Source organism: Xiphophorus hellerii, chromosome 1, assembly GCF_003331165.1.
Source record: "Xiphophorus hellerii strain 12219 chromosome 1, Xiphophorus_hellerii-4.1, whole genome shotgun sequence".
Taxonomy (NCBI): Eukaryota; Metazoa; Chordata; class Actinopteri; order Cyprinodontiformes; family Poeciliidae; genus Xiphophorus; species Xiphophorus hellerii.
Window position 1 is genome coordinate 4,021,638 of NC_045672.1, and position 17,413 is coordinate 4,039,050.

General features: G+C 36.0%; 2 protein-coding genes across 3 annotated transcripts in view; one reads left to right on the forward strand and one right to left on the reverse strand.

Moving 5' to 3' along the window:
- The window catches only part of LOC116719697 (deleted in malignant brain tumors 1 protein-like), a 20,587-nt gene extending 19,771 nt beyond the window's left edge, over positions 1–816 (forward strand). Inside the window, exon 15 of the mRNA XM_032562308.1 lies at positions 640–816. Within this exon, the coding sequence (XP_032418199.1) occupies positions 640–809 (170 nt within the window). The 3' untranslated portion in view covers positions 810–816. The remainder of the gene's footprint in view (positions 1–639) is intronic.
- Positions 104–14,943, reverse strand: LOC116723706 (scavenger receptor cysteine-rich type 1 protein M130). 2 transcript variants are annotated; one of them, XM_032568808.1, is made up of 19 exons: positions 14,857–14,943; positions 11,472–11,795; positions 11,250–11,357; positions 10,192–10,407; positions 9,918–10,106; positions 9,597–9,751; positions 8,826–8,973; positions 8,414–8,722; positions 6,749–7,051; positions 6,321–6,635; positions 5,794–6,117; positions 5,367–5,705; positions 4,588–4,854; positions 3,868–4,046; positions 3,624–3,726; positions 3,324–3,479; positions 2,342–2,425; positions 2,005–2,178; positions 104–1,923 (listed from the first exon to the last, which is right to left on the reverse strand). In XM_032568808.1, exons 1-19 carry the CDS (start codon positions 14,915–14,917, stop codon positions 1,742–1,744), a joined length of 3,936 nt encoding a protein of 1,311 aa, XP_032424699.1. In that variant the 5' UTR covers positions 14,918–14,943; the 3' UTR covers positions 104–1,741. The 2 variants fall into 2 exon arrangements, with proteins under 2 accessions (XP_032424699.1, XP_032424690.1); XM_032568799.1 differs by having other exon boundaries at positions 2,342–2,428.
- Positions 14,944–17,413: the final 2,470 nt, after the last annotated feature.

Genomic DNA, 17,413 nt, shown 5'->3' on the forward strand with positions numbered 1-17,413 from the left:
ACTCAACATCTAAGCTGTTTCCAAAGAAAGCTGCAGAATCTGAGGAGCTCCACCGGATCCCGAAGATTACAGCACAGAGAAAACTGTCCATATGAAGAGCTGAGACGTGCTAAATATGACTTTTATTTCAGTTTGCTTACTACAAAGACAAAATATATGAAGTGGAGATATTGTATAAGAGGAATATAATACAAGGAGTCAGCCTAAAACAGTCGCAAAAACACATAGCAAGACTACATTACAGATAAAATGGGTTTTTTTTTTTAACAAACATAAATTCTACAGCTCTAATTAAAAGCTTGTCTAAAACACAACTTGGAAAAATCTAAGTAATCTTTAAAATAGAAAGAAATGACAAAGCGAAATTTATATATTTGCTGGTTTTTTACATTGTATTTACAGTTGAAATTAAACAAAATATGACCAACAACTTCATTAAAGTACAATATATTACTGAAACTAACTAACTAACTAACTAACTAACTAACTAACTAACTAACTAACTAACTAACTAACTAACTAACTAACTAACTAACTAACTAACTAACTATTGAATATGGAACCACCACCCCCAGCAGTTAGCTAAATATAGCACATACCCGTACAGTGAGAAGGAACTACTGTAGTTTAACTGTTTAGCTGTTACTTGTTTACAGTCTAATCTCATTGAATGCAGCGAACCTCCAGAACAGGAACCAACTAACAGGGAAGGATTATCAATGAACACAAACGAGTTCTCAGTCTTCACAGCCAGTATAATAAAGCAGAGAAAATACTGTGACAAAATTCTCCACCACTGCGACAGATGAGGACAAAACCAGAATAAATAATAAGGAATCTAATATTTCAGTAGCATATGTTTAGAAATATCCTAGCATTTATTACAGTAAGTTTGTGTAGTTGAGGAAAAATCACACAATAAGAATGTGCTAATTTTAACAAAATATAAATATGTTGCCGGGTAATAGATGTAACTCATGTAAATGCACAGTAAAATTAAAACAATGTATATACTGTTATTGTGTATCATGTACTATATTATTCTTTTCTATTTATGTCATTTTTGTTGTGTTTGCTTTACATTTTAATATTGCTAAAAAGTAAAGCACTAAAGCAGTAGGAGAGAGTCTAATGTGCCAGACTAAGACATTTTATTTTTTTTAATCACCAGAATGAAATCGTAATAACATGAAAATAAAGTCACAATGTTATGAGAGTAAAATGATTATGAGATAAATGTTTAATGAGTTATGGTGCAGTTAGCTAGTCATGTGACCAGCTCAGCTAGTCCGGTGATAAATGATGAAATATTTCCTTATTTGTAAAACCAAAGTATAACGTCACAAGATGTGCAAACATTTCTCCTTTTAACTTATTATTTTTGGTGTATAAGTTCTCCAAAAATTACTGCTTCATTCTTCAACTATTATGTCTTTATTCTGGTAATAATATGACTTGATGCTTTATGTTGACTTTAAAAACATCTTAGCCTGGCTCTAGTACTTTATAGTAAATAAAGCTCTAATGTAAGTTTTGCAATTTCTGGTATGATGTAGATAATTTGAAGACACAAAAGTTTCAGTTTGTCTATAATTCTTGCCAGAAATGCATTCAGCTTCACAACATTCACCTTCTGCATTGTTATTAGTTTTCATGTTAAACTGAAGACAGGTTTTTGGGACCATCCCTTTTGTCTTTGACCCAGAATTTTGTTTGATTTGAATTTTGACCCAGTTCAGGCTCACCCGTCCTGACCTGGCACCGGGTACTCTTCATCTTTCTGGTCTTTAGGTCCCTCTTCATCGCCATCAGGCGCAGGCTTGGGCCCGTCGTGGAGTTCAGCCGTGGTTTTGGCGTTCTCAGGGCTGGCGTCGATGTCGTCGTAGTTTTCCTGCGAGTCTTCCACTTCGTAGGTCACGCCGTCTGTTCAAAGACAAACAGCTGGCAGTCAGCCGGGTGAATTCAGCGTGTTGAAATTATGGTTGACACTGGATGAAAACTTTCCATCGCTTGGCTTATCAACCCCATCTTGCAGGTCTTGGTCTTTAGCGGCTCGGACCACGGAGCCCTGAGGTGTGAGAGGCTGAGCCTCGGTCATCTCATCCACGTCGTCGTAGTTGTAGGACCTGTTGCTCTCCACATCTCTCTCCCTCTCCACGTCCGAGTCGGATCTGAACCCTACGTTAAAAGCTCAGAACTCAGAGGAAGGAAGCAAAATGTCTGGCGATTGACGGACGGCTGCAAAGTGCCAAGCTATTCATAAGCTATTCATCTTTGTGCTAAAATTAAGAAAAATAAATTCATTAAAATCTATTGAAATTCACTGTTTAGTTGAACTTACTGCCACGATTAAAGCTTCCCATTTCATCTGATTTGTCGACGTCTTCGTACTCTCCACTGTCCCAGTCCGCTTCTTCCATATCTGCTGCTTCAGAAACAGATTAGAAATTTACCGATGGATTTTAAAACACTAAAAACTAAAAACGTAAATGAAAACACCGGTCAGAAGACTCAAACGCCCAAATTTACACCTGAGTTCAAAACAATCACAGTCCAACGTCAGCAACCTGCTTTCACAAAGTTCCACTGTTGAAAAAAGACTAAATGTGACCTTTGACTCTCACCACCAGAGAAAGAAACAATACAAAAAGAAAGTTGGCAAAACTAAAAGACTTATTTGAACTTTAAAAGAAGGGCACAAACATTGTTTTTGAGAAACACAATTATTCTCATAATTAGGACTTGTTCTTAGCATGACCCTGATACTGATTCACAGGAAAGCTGAATCGTTTTCACTTCATCCGGTAAATATTTGATTTTGAAAACAAAGACCATCTCAGCTGTTTTTGACTCACTTTTGAAATAAATGATATATTTTTTCTCTTCAGGTTTTAATTTGAATTGTATGTGCAATGTTAACTTTGCATTTAGCTGTATAGAAGGAGAACCCATGAGAAGACGTTTCAGACAGACTCTTGTTCAATAAGCAGTTTTGTTTCTCCTAGCAGATGGCTGTCTCTGGTTCTATCAACACAGAGTTGGATTATAGTGAATGTAACCCACAGAACCATTTACTGACGTTCTGCTTGTTTAACTACAGTGAGAACACTGCATTGTGTTTTCTTGGTCATTACACCGAGGTCCGATTTCAGGAAGCATGAGGACAGACTGCCCTCTAGAGGAAGCACACTGCAGCACACCTTTCTTCTCCAATGCTTCAAACTCTGACTTGGGCTCAGACAGAGCAGCACAGTTGTTGTTGTTGCTTCAGTGGATAAAAACATCCAGTGAGCTTTTGGTGGAAATGGTTTCAGAGTACTTACGTGGCATCATGGATTTCCTGTTCCTCCTCTTAATGCAGTATCGCACAAATGTCACAATCAATGCAACCAGGATGAGAACAATTAGCACGCCAACAATAATGGGAACTGGATTTGTTGGTTCTGCTGGGGGAGATGCTGGTGTTGGCTCCAGGTAACCTGAGATCAGGACAGGAAACAGAAGGAAGGCCATGAGCTGTTATTTCCTTTCTTCCATCTCTGCATCACAACTGAGAGAAAATGTGACCATTGGAATGAAATGCTAAAAGTGACCAGTGAGTATTTGTCCTCTGCTGTAGTTACCTTCACAGAAAAAGGAAGTAGGAGTTTCACATGTGTCCTTTAAGACACAGTAGCGCATGTCTTTGGAGGAGCTGCTGCAGTCGAGACTCTGTTCCATTTTGGTCTTGTAAAAAATAAAACTTCAGTTTTATTTCACCATTATACTTTTAAACTTACAGAGTTTTCCCAGCCTTACTAAGATTAACACTATGAAATGAGCAAGACTCAAATACCTGTAGAAACAGTTACAGGCTTGAAGATTTACCTGCTTATAGACTTTTCTTTTTGGATCAAAATCTCTACAATTTAATTTGTTGCACAACTTATTTGATAAATGTTGTGGAATGTTGGTTGGGCACACTTCCACACGCTTTTCTGGGGCTTTCTGATATTTGATACTTAGCACACCACCACATGTTTCTGTTGTGTTGAACTCCACGTCACCTGCAATTCAAAAAGATATAAAGTCAAATAAAAAAAAATAAAAAATCTTGTTGGAAACTTAGACATGGCAGAACAAGAAGTCTTGAGTTCTGTCTGACAAAAAATTTATATATATATATATATATATATATATATATATATATATATATATATATATATATATATATATATATATATATAGATAGATAGATAGATAGATAGATAGATAGATAGATAGATAGATAGATAGATAGATAGATAGATAGATAGATAGATAGATAGATAGATAGATAGATAGATAGATATGACATGCTCTTCTGCATGTGGCAGAATGTGGCAGAATAATCTGGTCCTTTCCACCAGATAATCTGAACTCAATGTGTTAGTATATAAATATCATAATGATGAATAAATATTCACTCAGATCTTGCTGCAGGTAATTTAAAATGGACTTTTCCAGTGGACTAAGAACACAAAACAAGTATTTCACATGTCATTTAGTATAGAAGCAAATTCTCAGACAAGAAAAGTAAATAAATAAATAGAGTGGATGAACACTTACGGCTGCAGTAGATAGTCACCGGTCCTTCGTTGCAGTTCCCTTTGGCTCGTTGGCACTGACCAATGAGGTAATTGTGCTTATCACAGCGGATGTGGTAGGAATCCTTAAGAGTTTTACCTTGTTTTTTGCTCAGAGTAGGAATGGCATTGCCTTTTCCCAGCTGTTGGCAAACCATGTGTGAATAATCCGTTTCCCACTGACCTCTGCAGACCGGAACACCATCTATTGACAGCTCTCCATTCTGTGAAAGCTTAATTTCTGGTTTACCTGTAAGCAAAAGCAGAAAACGTCAAACTGATATTTGTACTGAGTGAAGAGCCGACAGGAAAGCATCAACTGTGTCGACTAAACACCCAGTTCTACAAGTTTAAGAAGTAAAAATCATCTTTTGAAAAATACCTTTTGTAATAACTTAGGTTATCGTGGTGTGATTTTTAAAATTTGCTTGATCAGAAATATTAAATGGTGACAAGTAAAAATAGAAGAAATCTGTAACTAAGCCAAATGACCATTAGCCATTTAGTTCTTATTAGAAGCAGAGGAAGTATTCCAATTGAAGTTTACACTAAACTGAAGGTGAACTGTAGCTTCAATAGTGATGTTAAAATTTGACTGCAGATGTTTCCTAAAAATAAAGTGTAGTTGGTGAAAAACAAAAATGCCGTAGAAATGATCCGTAGCCTCTGCTTCCATCATGGTTTATTTTCACAGCCACGTTTCTAACACTGTCAGTGAGGCTGTAATTATTAAAGAACAATCCACCACAAAATAAATCTTACCTTCGCATTCAATGTAGAGTTTTGCTGTTTCATTCCGATCTCGTTGCTGTTTCTGTGTCTCACAATCCCAGATATTTGTAGAATTTTTGCATTTAAAAATTCCTTCATACCAATTGTCAGCCTGGAGGAGTTCAATTGAGTTTCTGTATCTTTTGTACTTCCCGCACTTCATAGCATCACACAGCTTTTGCCCCACGTCTTGTGTCAAATTTTGACTGGAGACAAAATTTCTTTTGGGGTCAGATTCTCCGTTGGAGTAAACAACCACGTCTCCTTTACAGACGTCCTCAGAGGACGGCTGCAAAGTGCCAAAGTCTTCCAGTCCCAAAGTCCTCCAGTCTAAGACAAACGGCAGGAATCAGATGAGAGCAGGGCTAAAAAATACTTTAAGCGGAAATATTTTGAAGCAAATAAGAATCACACTAACTGGAGCAGCGGAGGCCTCCTAGGTCTGAAGTCTGGCTGTTGCTTTCAAAGGTCTTGGCGGTGACAGTTTTACATTCGGCTACTGTGTTTTGTGAACATCCCTGTACTGTGACGACATGACTCAGTTTCGGTCTGGGCCCATAGTAGGCCTTTGAGTCCAGACCGTCGCCGCATTCCAGCTCTGCACAGATGGTCTTTTGAGTTGCCTTGTTGTCGAGAGTCGCTTTGCTCACTGGTAACCATTGGCCTTGGTAAGACACCTCGACGTTCCCAGAACATTTGTGACGCTCGTTATCCTTATCATTAAATCTTGGCTTAACGCTGTCTGAAACAAAAACGGGCATTTTTGTTTCAATTTGGCTAAAACAAGCAAAAACAATACTACCAGTTTTAACATAGTTATACATTTCATATATATATATATATATATATATATATATATATATATATATATATATATATATATATATATATATATATATATATATATATATATATATATATATATATAAATAAACAAGCCAATACCTTTACAAACAACATAGGCAGGATCCCTGGGTTCTGGATTCCTTGTGGATTCTGGATTCGTCTCCATTTTAACAATGCTGTACTGGGCCATTTTGCTGCTATTCGTCATTTTAAACAGACCTTTGAACTTAATTTCACCGTTTGTATTAGACTTTATTATGGGTGTTAGGATCTCAGTCCCACAGCCGAGTTCTTTACACAGCTCCTTGGACAGCGTATCTGACCAATGCCTTCCACTTACATAACCGCTGCCATCTCCTGTAGAAATCTTGACCGCTCCCCAGCACTTGTTCTCCAAAGTCACTGTAATTTTTTCTATTGCGGCGTGGAACACAAAGAATCAAAGCTTAGGTTTTTTTCTAACAGTTCCACCAAAAAACAAATGCATTATATACTTATGTAGATAGCATCTGGATTGTGTTCATTACCTTCACATTTCACATGAGCAATAGCTGAATTATTTGAATTAATTTGTTTTTTGTTGCAGTCAAAGATGGACTTGTGATCAGATGAGCAGCTAAATGACTCTTCCCACATGCGATTTTTGTCTTCAGAAAACCTCGGACTGAAGCTTGACGCGTTCCCACAGTGCATCTGCTGGCACACTTTGTTGGCTAACTCTTTATTCCATGTTTCGTTTGACCCCGAGAGCCAATAGAGGTTTTCTTTGTACTCGATCGCCACATAGCCAGAACACGACTGGGGTCCATCCAGAAATAGCAACTTGTTTTCTGTGCAAAACAAAGACAGGAGCCGTGAAGGAGGTGCTGCAGCTTTTTTCAGATCAAACCTTGGAATTTTTCATTTCCCTCAAATGAAAACACGTTTCTCATCATGTCAATTAAAATTGTAGTTTTCTTAAAGGGGCATTATTATCTATTTTCCATAAAAATTAAAAAAAATGTTTCATATATCAAATACAACTTAAAAGAAATTTTACTTCCTGACTTAACGCCTTGAAATTGGGCCTCTGTCTCTTTAAAATCTCCTGCTCTTTCTGAAACTCCGCCTTCAGGAAGTCGTCACAACATGGCTCCTCTATTTTTCCTTTAACAACGTTTTTACCAGAGTGACACTGAGCTCAGCAGACACAGCCCCACCAGGAGTTTGCTAATTGCTGCTGGCTAGTCTGAAGGAGCTGCTCTGTGGGGCGTCTCAGCTGCATCTCAAAGGCAAAGCGAGGTCCACCCAGATGTTTTGCACAGCTGGATGGTTGCCATGAGAGACTAACATGCATGAAAGAATCAAAGCAACACTCCAGTTATGTTTTTGATGAGGAAATATCATTATGGCATGACATGAAGCTCAATTTAATATAATACTGCTCCTTTAATTGCAATCCTAATATGTCGTACCACATTATATCTAGGTAACAGTCCATTTAATGAAGGTGTTAAAAAGTTCAACCTTGATTACACAAATATTCTAATAATAACAGTAATCCAAATATTTGTCTCAATTAAACTAATACTTCGTTGTTGCACCTTTGGATTCAGTTTCACAGTTGAGTCTGTTTTAGAGGGAGCCTGTCAGGAACCTGCATGAAGATGTTCCACTCTACCCTGGATATCAAAGGGGAGGGGTGAGTACGAGAGTGATTGACAGCACTAAGACCCTCCTCTTGGTTTCTGGTGTCTTTCTCCCATTAGTACTGGATTATCTGTCTCCTATTATACTGTCATGGCATACTGATCATTTTTATAATTACCGTATGTAAAAAAACATATTTTTGTAAAAGTTACATACTGCAGGTTTAAAGAGACATTGGACTATTTTCCCTGGTAAATTGGATGAATGAAGTAACTACAACTCCTTTATCAAATAATTGATGTTATTGTAAATGTAAAAAAATGATGAAGAATTGAAAATATCAGCGGTGGGGCTAGAGTAGAATTTGAAATGGGCCCAGTAAGTTAAATTAAACTTATTAGTTATTCTCACACACATGCAGGGTTGTTTCTTTAGCTTCCTGCAGGCTTTCTGTAGACATTTCACATTCTGTTATCACTACCAGAAACATTTCTGGATGTTTCTGGTAGTAAAGGTGTTAAAGTGTTAAAATAGCAAACAAAAAAGGCAGGAATAAAACTCACCATTGCAAATTAGCTGCACTGCTTTCTCATTCCTATTTTGGTTGTTGGTTTTAGTGGTTTTACAGTCAGTCAGGTTTTTATCAGCCTGTTTACAGCTGAAGGTTAGCATATCAGCGGTGCCCTGGCTGAATTCATCAGAATCCAATTTGTCTTTTCCTGCATCCCCACAGTCCAACAGCCTGCAGGCGCGTTGTGTATAACTAGCATCCCAGCCTTCCTTACTGACCCTTTTCCACTGGCCTTCATCCTTAACTTCCAGTAGACCAGCACACTTTCCAGGGCCGTCCTGCAGTCGGACTTCTAGACTAGCTGTACCACGAGGAAAACAGAAGGTTAAAAGCACTGAAAACCATCTTTAGACAGCCAGAGATGTCACGGTGTTGCTTCAAAGCTTTCTGATCGGCGGTCCCACCTTGACAGACGACATAGGGAGCAGACGTGCACTGTTGGTGGCGATGTTCGGCTCTGCAGTACCACAGGGAGGACTCGCCGCCTGTGCACTTCACGTGGTTCATTATCCCATCTTTTCTGTTCATGGTTTTCATTTCCGTTTTAATCACCTGAAAGAAATGTAATGGCAGCTTTCATGTGCTTTTAATAAACTGAAAAGACAAAGAGGTTGATTGTTTCAAAACACAAAAGAATAACATGCAATGAAGAGAATAATGTCTCAGTAACATGTGGACTGCTGATGCTTAATTGAACAGAGATGGCTTAGCAAAGTCATATTCAATGACAATAAGATTTTTTAGGCCTTTAATTAAGCCTTAAAAATCCTGATTAAATGAATAATTTAACCTACTTATGTCTTGTTTTTTTTTAAGAAAACGGCCTGTCAAAATAATTAATACCCTTCTCAATATTCAGTTCTATTTTTCACTGATATCCAGACAAATCATCTGGACTGCAAAGACAAATCTGCCGAATGTAGGAGAAATATAGAACCTGAAGTATTTGGAGGTCCTGATGTTGACCTCCGCCCTCAGATTCTCTATCAGATTTAAGTTTGGACTCTTCCCGAGTCGCTCTAAAGCGTTAATATTGGTTTCAGTTGAAAGAAATGTGCTGGACACAACCTAATATCATGGTCAACCTTAATCTATCAGGGTTATGAATAAGTTTGGGCTTCACTATATCAATCCTAATGATGACAGAGACCAGCAAGTTAACCCTGAAGACTCACCTTCCCACATTTCAGTTCTTTGCAGACCATTTCATATTCTTTCTCAGTCCAGTCATTACCACAAACATGTCTTTGTTTATCACTTTGTATTTTGACATAACCATAACACTTGGTTTCTCTGTCACTGTCATCTGTCAGAACGACTTTCACCTGGTCTGTGTTTAGAAAGAGAAGTCAATTAAAACAGGAAAACATAAAAGAAATAAGTGCAAATTGCAACTCTTATAATTTATTATTTTCAACAAGTAAATGGATGAACAGGAAGGGAGCTGATCACAAAATCACAAATAAAACTATTTTGCTAAATATGAACTGGATCACCTGTGCAATTCACATGGTCGCTTGTGGCGTTCTGTTGAGAGGGCTGAGAGTTACCGCAGTGCAGCTTCTTACACAAGTCAGGAATCGTTTTCTGGTTTTCAGTGGGTTTCCACTTGCCATCCCCCTCCTCTTCCAGCTTCCCAGAGCAAACGTTGGACTTCTTTCCTCTCAGCTGTAATCTTTTGTGGCCTGAAAACCAGTCAAGGGATTTACAGCCGCTTCGGTCTCGCAACGTGTTGCACAGACCTTGTCGGCATCGCACAATGTTTGTTACCTTCGCAACTGACCGCTGCAGGCCCAGCGCATGTTGAGGAGAGTGATTCTACACACTGCCACAGATGTTTCACGTTCTGAATGCCTGCGCAGTTTATCTTCACCCCCTGCTGCAATCTCACGAATTTTTCCGTCGTCATCCACTGAGAGGTCACCTTTTTTCCGGGCCCCTTACAGCCAGGAAGGCTGTTACACAAACGCGTGGCATCGTCTTCTTCTGCATTCATGAAAATAGTTATAGAAAGATGGATTAAAAGTTCAAAAGTAATTCATTCCTGAGTGATCATAGAGGATTATTTCAAGAGCTAGGGTGCTCTTGAAATAATCTTCTGCAAACAAATATTTTGTTTGCAGAGGAAGAGTGCAAACACAATATTAAAAACTCAAAAGCTCTACTGCAAAAATGTTGCAGGAAAATGCTAGGTAGTTAAACTGATAGTTTCACGTTTTTTTCTCCACATGTAAAAATGATTAAGATGTGTTTGAAATGACAACATTGACTTTGATATAAATTATTTAAAAAAAAAATACATACTGAAGTAATTTCACAATAACTTTTTGTGATGTTACTTGTTGCTTCTGATCAAAGAAACATTTATACTTGGAAACATAAAAGTGTGTATTTTGTTGTGGGCAGTGTTGGGGTTTGTTGTTTTTTTCCTTTTTGAACCTTCATTTCATGCCCAATTCTCTTGAATGGTGAGTCAGTTAGTTTAATAACTATTTGCTCAGAGTATGACTTATATGACTTCACTAAATAATATCTAAGAAAAATAGCCCGCCCAGAATGATCAAAAGTAATGTTGGCGGATAAAAAAATAAAAAAATAAAAAATTACTTTGGTCATTATTTTAGAAAGGTGACGATATGTCAGCTCTTATGTGAGTCATTCAATAATGTGACAATAATAATAAAAATAAATAAGAATACAGTAGGACATTAACTTTCTCCACAGCGTAACCGACCCGGACCCCCCCAGCCACAACGTGACGATTTTTCCTCTGAACTGTTTTACAGATTCATGTTTTACTGGGAGGATCTGGGAGGTGAGGCTCTTACCAAACCCATCACTGCAGACGTAACCAGTTTGAGTCTCCGTAGGTGACTGAATCGTGTACTTGACCGCTCCTTCACACTTATGTTGTTCCAAGTGGAAGCTGATGTCATCTAAAAAAAAATAAAAATGGTTAAAAACACTTTCAGGATTTTGAAACAGAATTTTGGACTTCCTTTGGTTAGGTTGTCCGTGAATACGTGTGATGTGAATTATCGAAGACTTACATGAGCATGTGATTTTTTTCACCGTGGGCTTTCTGTAGAAGCTGACCTTTGGACCGGGCCAACCGTCACAGTCCCACAGACTTGCTTCGTCTCCTCTGCATTCCAGTTCATTCAGCCAGACTGTGCTGTTGAAGGCCCTGTACACGTTTGATTTTCTCACTGGTCGTCCACAGTGAGTGCTTCTGCACACCACTTCGTCAGTTTTTTCGTTCCAATTTTTATCTCCGACATGGCCCATTTCGTTCCCATAATAAACCTCCACGTGTCCTTCACAGGGGTTATCGTTGTTTTCGCTCCGTAGGATGATCTTCCCTTGGTTTGGATCTGGTTTAAGAAGGAGAGGTTTATGAAGCAGGAAAGCATATTTTTGTTTTTTTTTTTACTGAGAGAGGCAGCATCACACATCCTGTTCAAAACCAATCTGTGTTTTGCACCAGTCACAAGTTTTCATCCATCTGCAAGTCCAGTCAGAATAGTAGGCATGTTCAAGCCCAGCCAGGGGGGTTTCTGACCGGGTTTAAATGTTCTCCTCACGCAATGTGAGGGTTCTGTCTGGGCTGCCGAGTGCAAACTTTCAGTCAAAAATTAATCAGTAAACAATCTAAATATTTAGTTAGGAAGCTAAATATTTAGTTTCACGCTAAATTTTTAATTCAGAGCTAAATATTAAGGTAATATACAAATTATTGGAAGTGGACTACCAAAATAAAAGCTGGTTTTTGGTGAGTCTTTATCATCGCTACTTCTCCTCTCGACTTGTACAACATTTAGGCTTAAAACTGGCAATGCAGACATTTACCAGCAGGTAGACATGATGCTGAAGTGACTCAGCCTCAGCACTGCAGCAGGAGAAGTTCGAAACGTCCAGCTTTTATTTTGATAGTTCACTTCTGCTTATTGGCAAGTGAATTGGCTAATTAGCTAAATAGTTAGTGCTGAGCTAAATACTTAGATTGGAGTTAAAAAAAAAATAAGTTACTCACTAAATATTCAGTTTAACGCTAACTAAATATTTAGTTTTATCTTACTAAATATGTAGTTTGAAGTTAAATATTTAGCTTGCTAACTAAATATTTAGTCTCAAGCTAATCATTTATATTTCTAACAAAATATTTAGTTTAAAGCAAAAAAATTTATTTGAATATTGAATATTATTCGTAAAGTAGGTGGATACATGGATGGATGGATTAGCAAAAAGTGAAGAAATGTATACATGAAACCCATTTATTATAAATATCTGAGAATTCAAATCTTTTTTTGTTTCATTTGTGTGTTGTGTTTTTTAAACCATCTCCATAAAAATTCCATAAAAAATTTATTCAAAATTGTATTTAAAATTGTATTTAAAATTTTGAATAGAAATTCAAAAACCTTCCTTACACTAATTAATTTTCACTTATTTCCTTGAACGCTATTTTTCCAGACAATAATTCATTTGTGTGTTCACAGAAACTTTAGAGTTTGACTGATTAGTGACGCGCACAAAAAATAATAAAATGATCAAACAAAAAAATAAGTTTAAAAAACTCAGCTTTTATGCTGACAAGCTTTAGGTTTCATTACTAGACATGTCATTGTTTATTTTAAATTAAATTCTTTGCAATAAATAATAGCATTTTAAAGCAATAAACTCTCACTTTCTAAGTATAACGTGTCAAATGTTTACATACTTTCATCATGGGAAATAAGTTTGATCGGTTTAGGCTTAATATTAAGCTTTTTTAAAAAAAATTATGGGAAATTATTATACAAGAAACCGTTGTAATCAATAAAAAAAGGCACTCTGTACATACGTTTGAATTTATTTTGTTCTATGTATAATATGCACAGTCAAAAATTATACATACATGCCTCAAGATGTATATAGAGCTCAGATATGAATTTTATAATTTTATCATTTTAATTTTTTAAGATAAGAATAACCTTAAACAGGAAAGTGGGTAATGAGAGAGGGGGAGACATGCGGCAAAAGTCATCAGGCTGGGAATCAAACCGCAGACGGCCGCATCGAGGACTCAGGCCTCTTTGTAAGTTGTGCGTAACCACAGCAACCCGATAACACTTCTTCTCAACTATCCCTTAGAATCGACTTTTTGTAGTCAATAATATTTTTCTTCTATAATTCTGGCTGAATATTTGAGCTCACTTCTTGACAGAAGAACTAAAATCGAAGTAAATATTTATATTTGAAGTGTGTATATGTTTGAATACTGACTGGTTCAATAAATGGCGCCAATTTAATGATGGGGCCCATCGGTCGGAATCAGACATTCACACCGATGTTTAGAGCGAATCTAAACTTCTGCCTGTGAATAAACATGTTTTAATATCGACTGAAAAAATAATGAAAAAAAATAAACCTCAAATATTTAACATTTAGCTCATAATATTGAAAACTACTAAATAAAGAATTCCATATCTGTATAAGTTTCTGTTCAAATAGAGAAAATTACTTGTTGCCTAAGACTGCCGTATTATTAATTAATAATAATATTGTATGTTATGACTTTTAAAAAATATATTTTTTTAAATTTAGTTTTATTTAAAAAAATTAACAACAAATAATGTAATAATGTAATAATGTTCTAATGTCCAAACATTAGAACTTTTGTTGTTAATTGTAGTATGATCAAACAAAATCTGCGGATGTTTAATAATGTGGTTAAAACACTTAAATTTAATAAACACTATAAAGCCAAGCTGATTTCCAGCCGCTTTGCAAGATGAAATAAACTTTAGTGTAATAGACATCTTAAGGAAAAACAATCATAAACCACCCTTCTGTTTTACGTGACATATATATTTTTGGCAAATTAAAATTTTTAGAGGTTTTTCTTTGTCTAAAATGACTTACAGTGAATATTTCTGCTGGTAAATAAGATGAACAACCTTCACTTGTCTTATTTTATCATTACTCTGCAAAAGCACAAAATCTCACAAAGTATTTTTGGTCTAGTCTGCAGTGCAAATATCTTAATACACTTGAAATAAAACAAAACTCTTAAAAAAAAACAAAAAACTTTTCAATAATTCCTTAATATTGATGAAAACGTATTAGCCCCACTGGCAGATAATTTGACTTAGAACAAGACATTTTTACAATGTTAGAAGTGAAATAAATCAACAAAGGAACTAATACTTTTTCATAAGTATTAAGGAATTATTGACTTAAAGCAACCTATCCAGCATCTTGGTGGAAAGTTAGTTGTAAGTCAGTTTTGTCTTATTTCAAGTGTGCCATGATATCGGCCCTAGAAACCAGACCAAAAACGCTTTTGGAGATTTTTGCAGTGTAATGTGAAAAAAAACAAATATTCTCTTTGGAATTCAGGATCAAGTGTAACTTCTGTCACAAATGAAAAGCAAAGACAAAATCGTAACTCGCCTGCTGAGCTCACCGGCCCGAAGTGAGCGAAGGTGTGGAGGAGCAGAAGGAGGAACCACATCGTCGCCACGGCGCAAAGCCACTGAGGTCTGATGATGATCTGCTCCACTTTATATTGACAAGGAAACGCCCGCCGACATGCTGCAGCAGCAGACGGCGCTGCTTTCAACACTTAGATGCAGCTTGGAAGAAAAACGTCCAAACTTTTCTAGTTGTTGTTTTTTTTTCACCAAAATGTGCAGACAAATTTAACATAACTCAAGCGTCATAGAAAATATATCAACTCTAAATGTCAGTCATAACTTCAATTATTAACTGTGATGATAAATGACTGGAGACGTGAGGATGTGAGAAATCTTGTATAACCTTAGAAAGGTTTTAATAAAGTCAGGTTATGAATTCAACACGTAGACACATGTCATTTATTAACATTTATGAAAATATTACAAACAGACATCACATTATTGACGTGATGAGCTGTAATTTATTGACGTACCAACTATTTTTTTTAATTGTTGCTTTTGTTCTGCAGCTAGCAGCATTTTTTCTATTTGTGTAAGACTAAACAATATCGATTTATTTCATAATTATTCACTAATTTGTGGTTTATACTCAAATTATGGATTATTGGTAATTCTGTTATAAAACAAAAGCAACTTTCATCTTCTATTCAAAGGAAGAGTGAATAGATAAGAAAAAAATCCTTCTGTTTTTGCCTAAACACTGTTTGTTTTGACAAACGTGTCATTAAATGAAGATAGTGACAGACATGATATGAAAGAGATGCTAATTATGAACTTATGAACGATAGAATAAAAATCATTTTTGTTGGGTGTCTGGCTAAACAGCAGGTAAGCACTAAACCTAAAAACCGACATAATATTAAAGTTAAGATTATTTAATTATTCTTATTTGTTTCACCACAATCAAAATGCAACATAAGACACTTTATTTAACCTGACAAATTAAAAATGTATTAAAAAAAATGTATAAGGAATAATCAAAATGTTATTCCAAAATAAGTTTTGGAATATTTTATCATTTTAAAATGTCTAAAAAAAAAAAATTTTTATAACATGAATTATGTTATAAAAAAATAACATTTTTGCTGTGACACCAATTCATTGTGTTCTGTGTCTCATTCTTGTTTTTCAATATGTTAATTTTAATGTAAACTTCCTCATTTGTCTGCTTGTGTTTTTGTTGTTTGTTTGGTTATTTTATTTTTATTGATTTTTCCTCGTTCTGTTATCGGGTTCGTTATTTTGTAGATCAATACCCTTACTTGATTTTTGTCAGTCTGTAATGTTTATTGCAGACACACTAATTGGTGAATAAAAAATATAGAAAAAATAATAATAATATTAATTCATTAAGCGACCAACTTAATATTTTATTGTGATTGTATTTAAAATAAATTAGGATTTTTTTTTTTAAAATTCAACATTTTCTTTGTTAATAAAATGATAACAACAATAATAATTATTAGATCAGGTCTATCGGTTTTGTATTTGTGTCATCGTTTTCTCTGATATTCCCGACACCAGACAGGCGTCCGATTTAACGCCTGAAGACGTTTCAGCAGAGCAGTTGGAGATGAAGCCAGTCAAATGTCACATTACATCAGAGAAATGTCAAACTATTAATATTCCTACAGAGGAAAGAATATTTGTGAGGGGTTAAAAAATGATCAGCATCCTGCTTCATGTTATCAGAAGGCATCAGGAAATGAGAAAAAAAAAAAAGATGTAATAAAGATTTTAAAGTGTGTGTGACTTAGTCAAGATAGAGACGTTCATGTCAGATCAGGAGGAAGTCGAGCGCGAATCCAAAATCCATTTTGTTTGCTTTCTGTGTGTTTGCTGCATTTACGCAAGATGATGGATAACTGATTTCATCTCGGAGTTCTGCAGCACGAGGTTAAAGAAGGTTAATCAATTCTTATCATGATCGAAATAATCACATGTCGTAACATTTGATTATTCTTACGCGGATGCAGAAACCTTCTGTTCAGAGCTGAAGTTAGAAAACTTCAAGTGAAACAAAAATCATTCGATCATAAACACCCCCAACAGTTCATATCCTAAATATACCAACCAAATATGATGTTTTCTTGACATTACAGCCACACATTTCCATGCATTCTACCTGTTTTCTAAGTGATAAACAAAAACAAAGCAGCCCATAAATGTCAAAGTCAAAAGAAAAGCTTGCAAGGCTCTCAACACATTTTACATATGAAGTCTGATAATCTGTTGGTTTAGCAACAAGACAATTCAAAGTGCTTCACACCACAAAATATCATACAGTCACCAGTTAGGAAACTAGTATAAACATTATATTTGTCAAACACTATCAAGCAAATATACATCAAATATGCTGACCAATGTCTGCGACAGACAAAATGCTGCTCAACAGAACCTCTTTTCACAAAACCTGAACCATCCATGATCAACAGATAGTGAATATGGAACAGCATCCATGTTGTCTCAGCATGGAATGACTTTGAGTTGTTAAAGTCGCAGCGGATTCTGATCGAAAATTTCAAGCACCAACT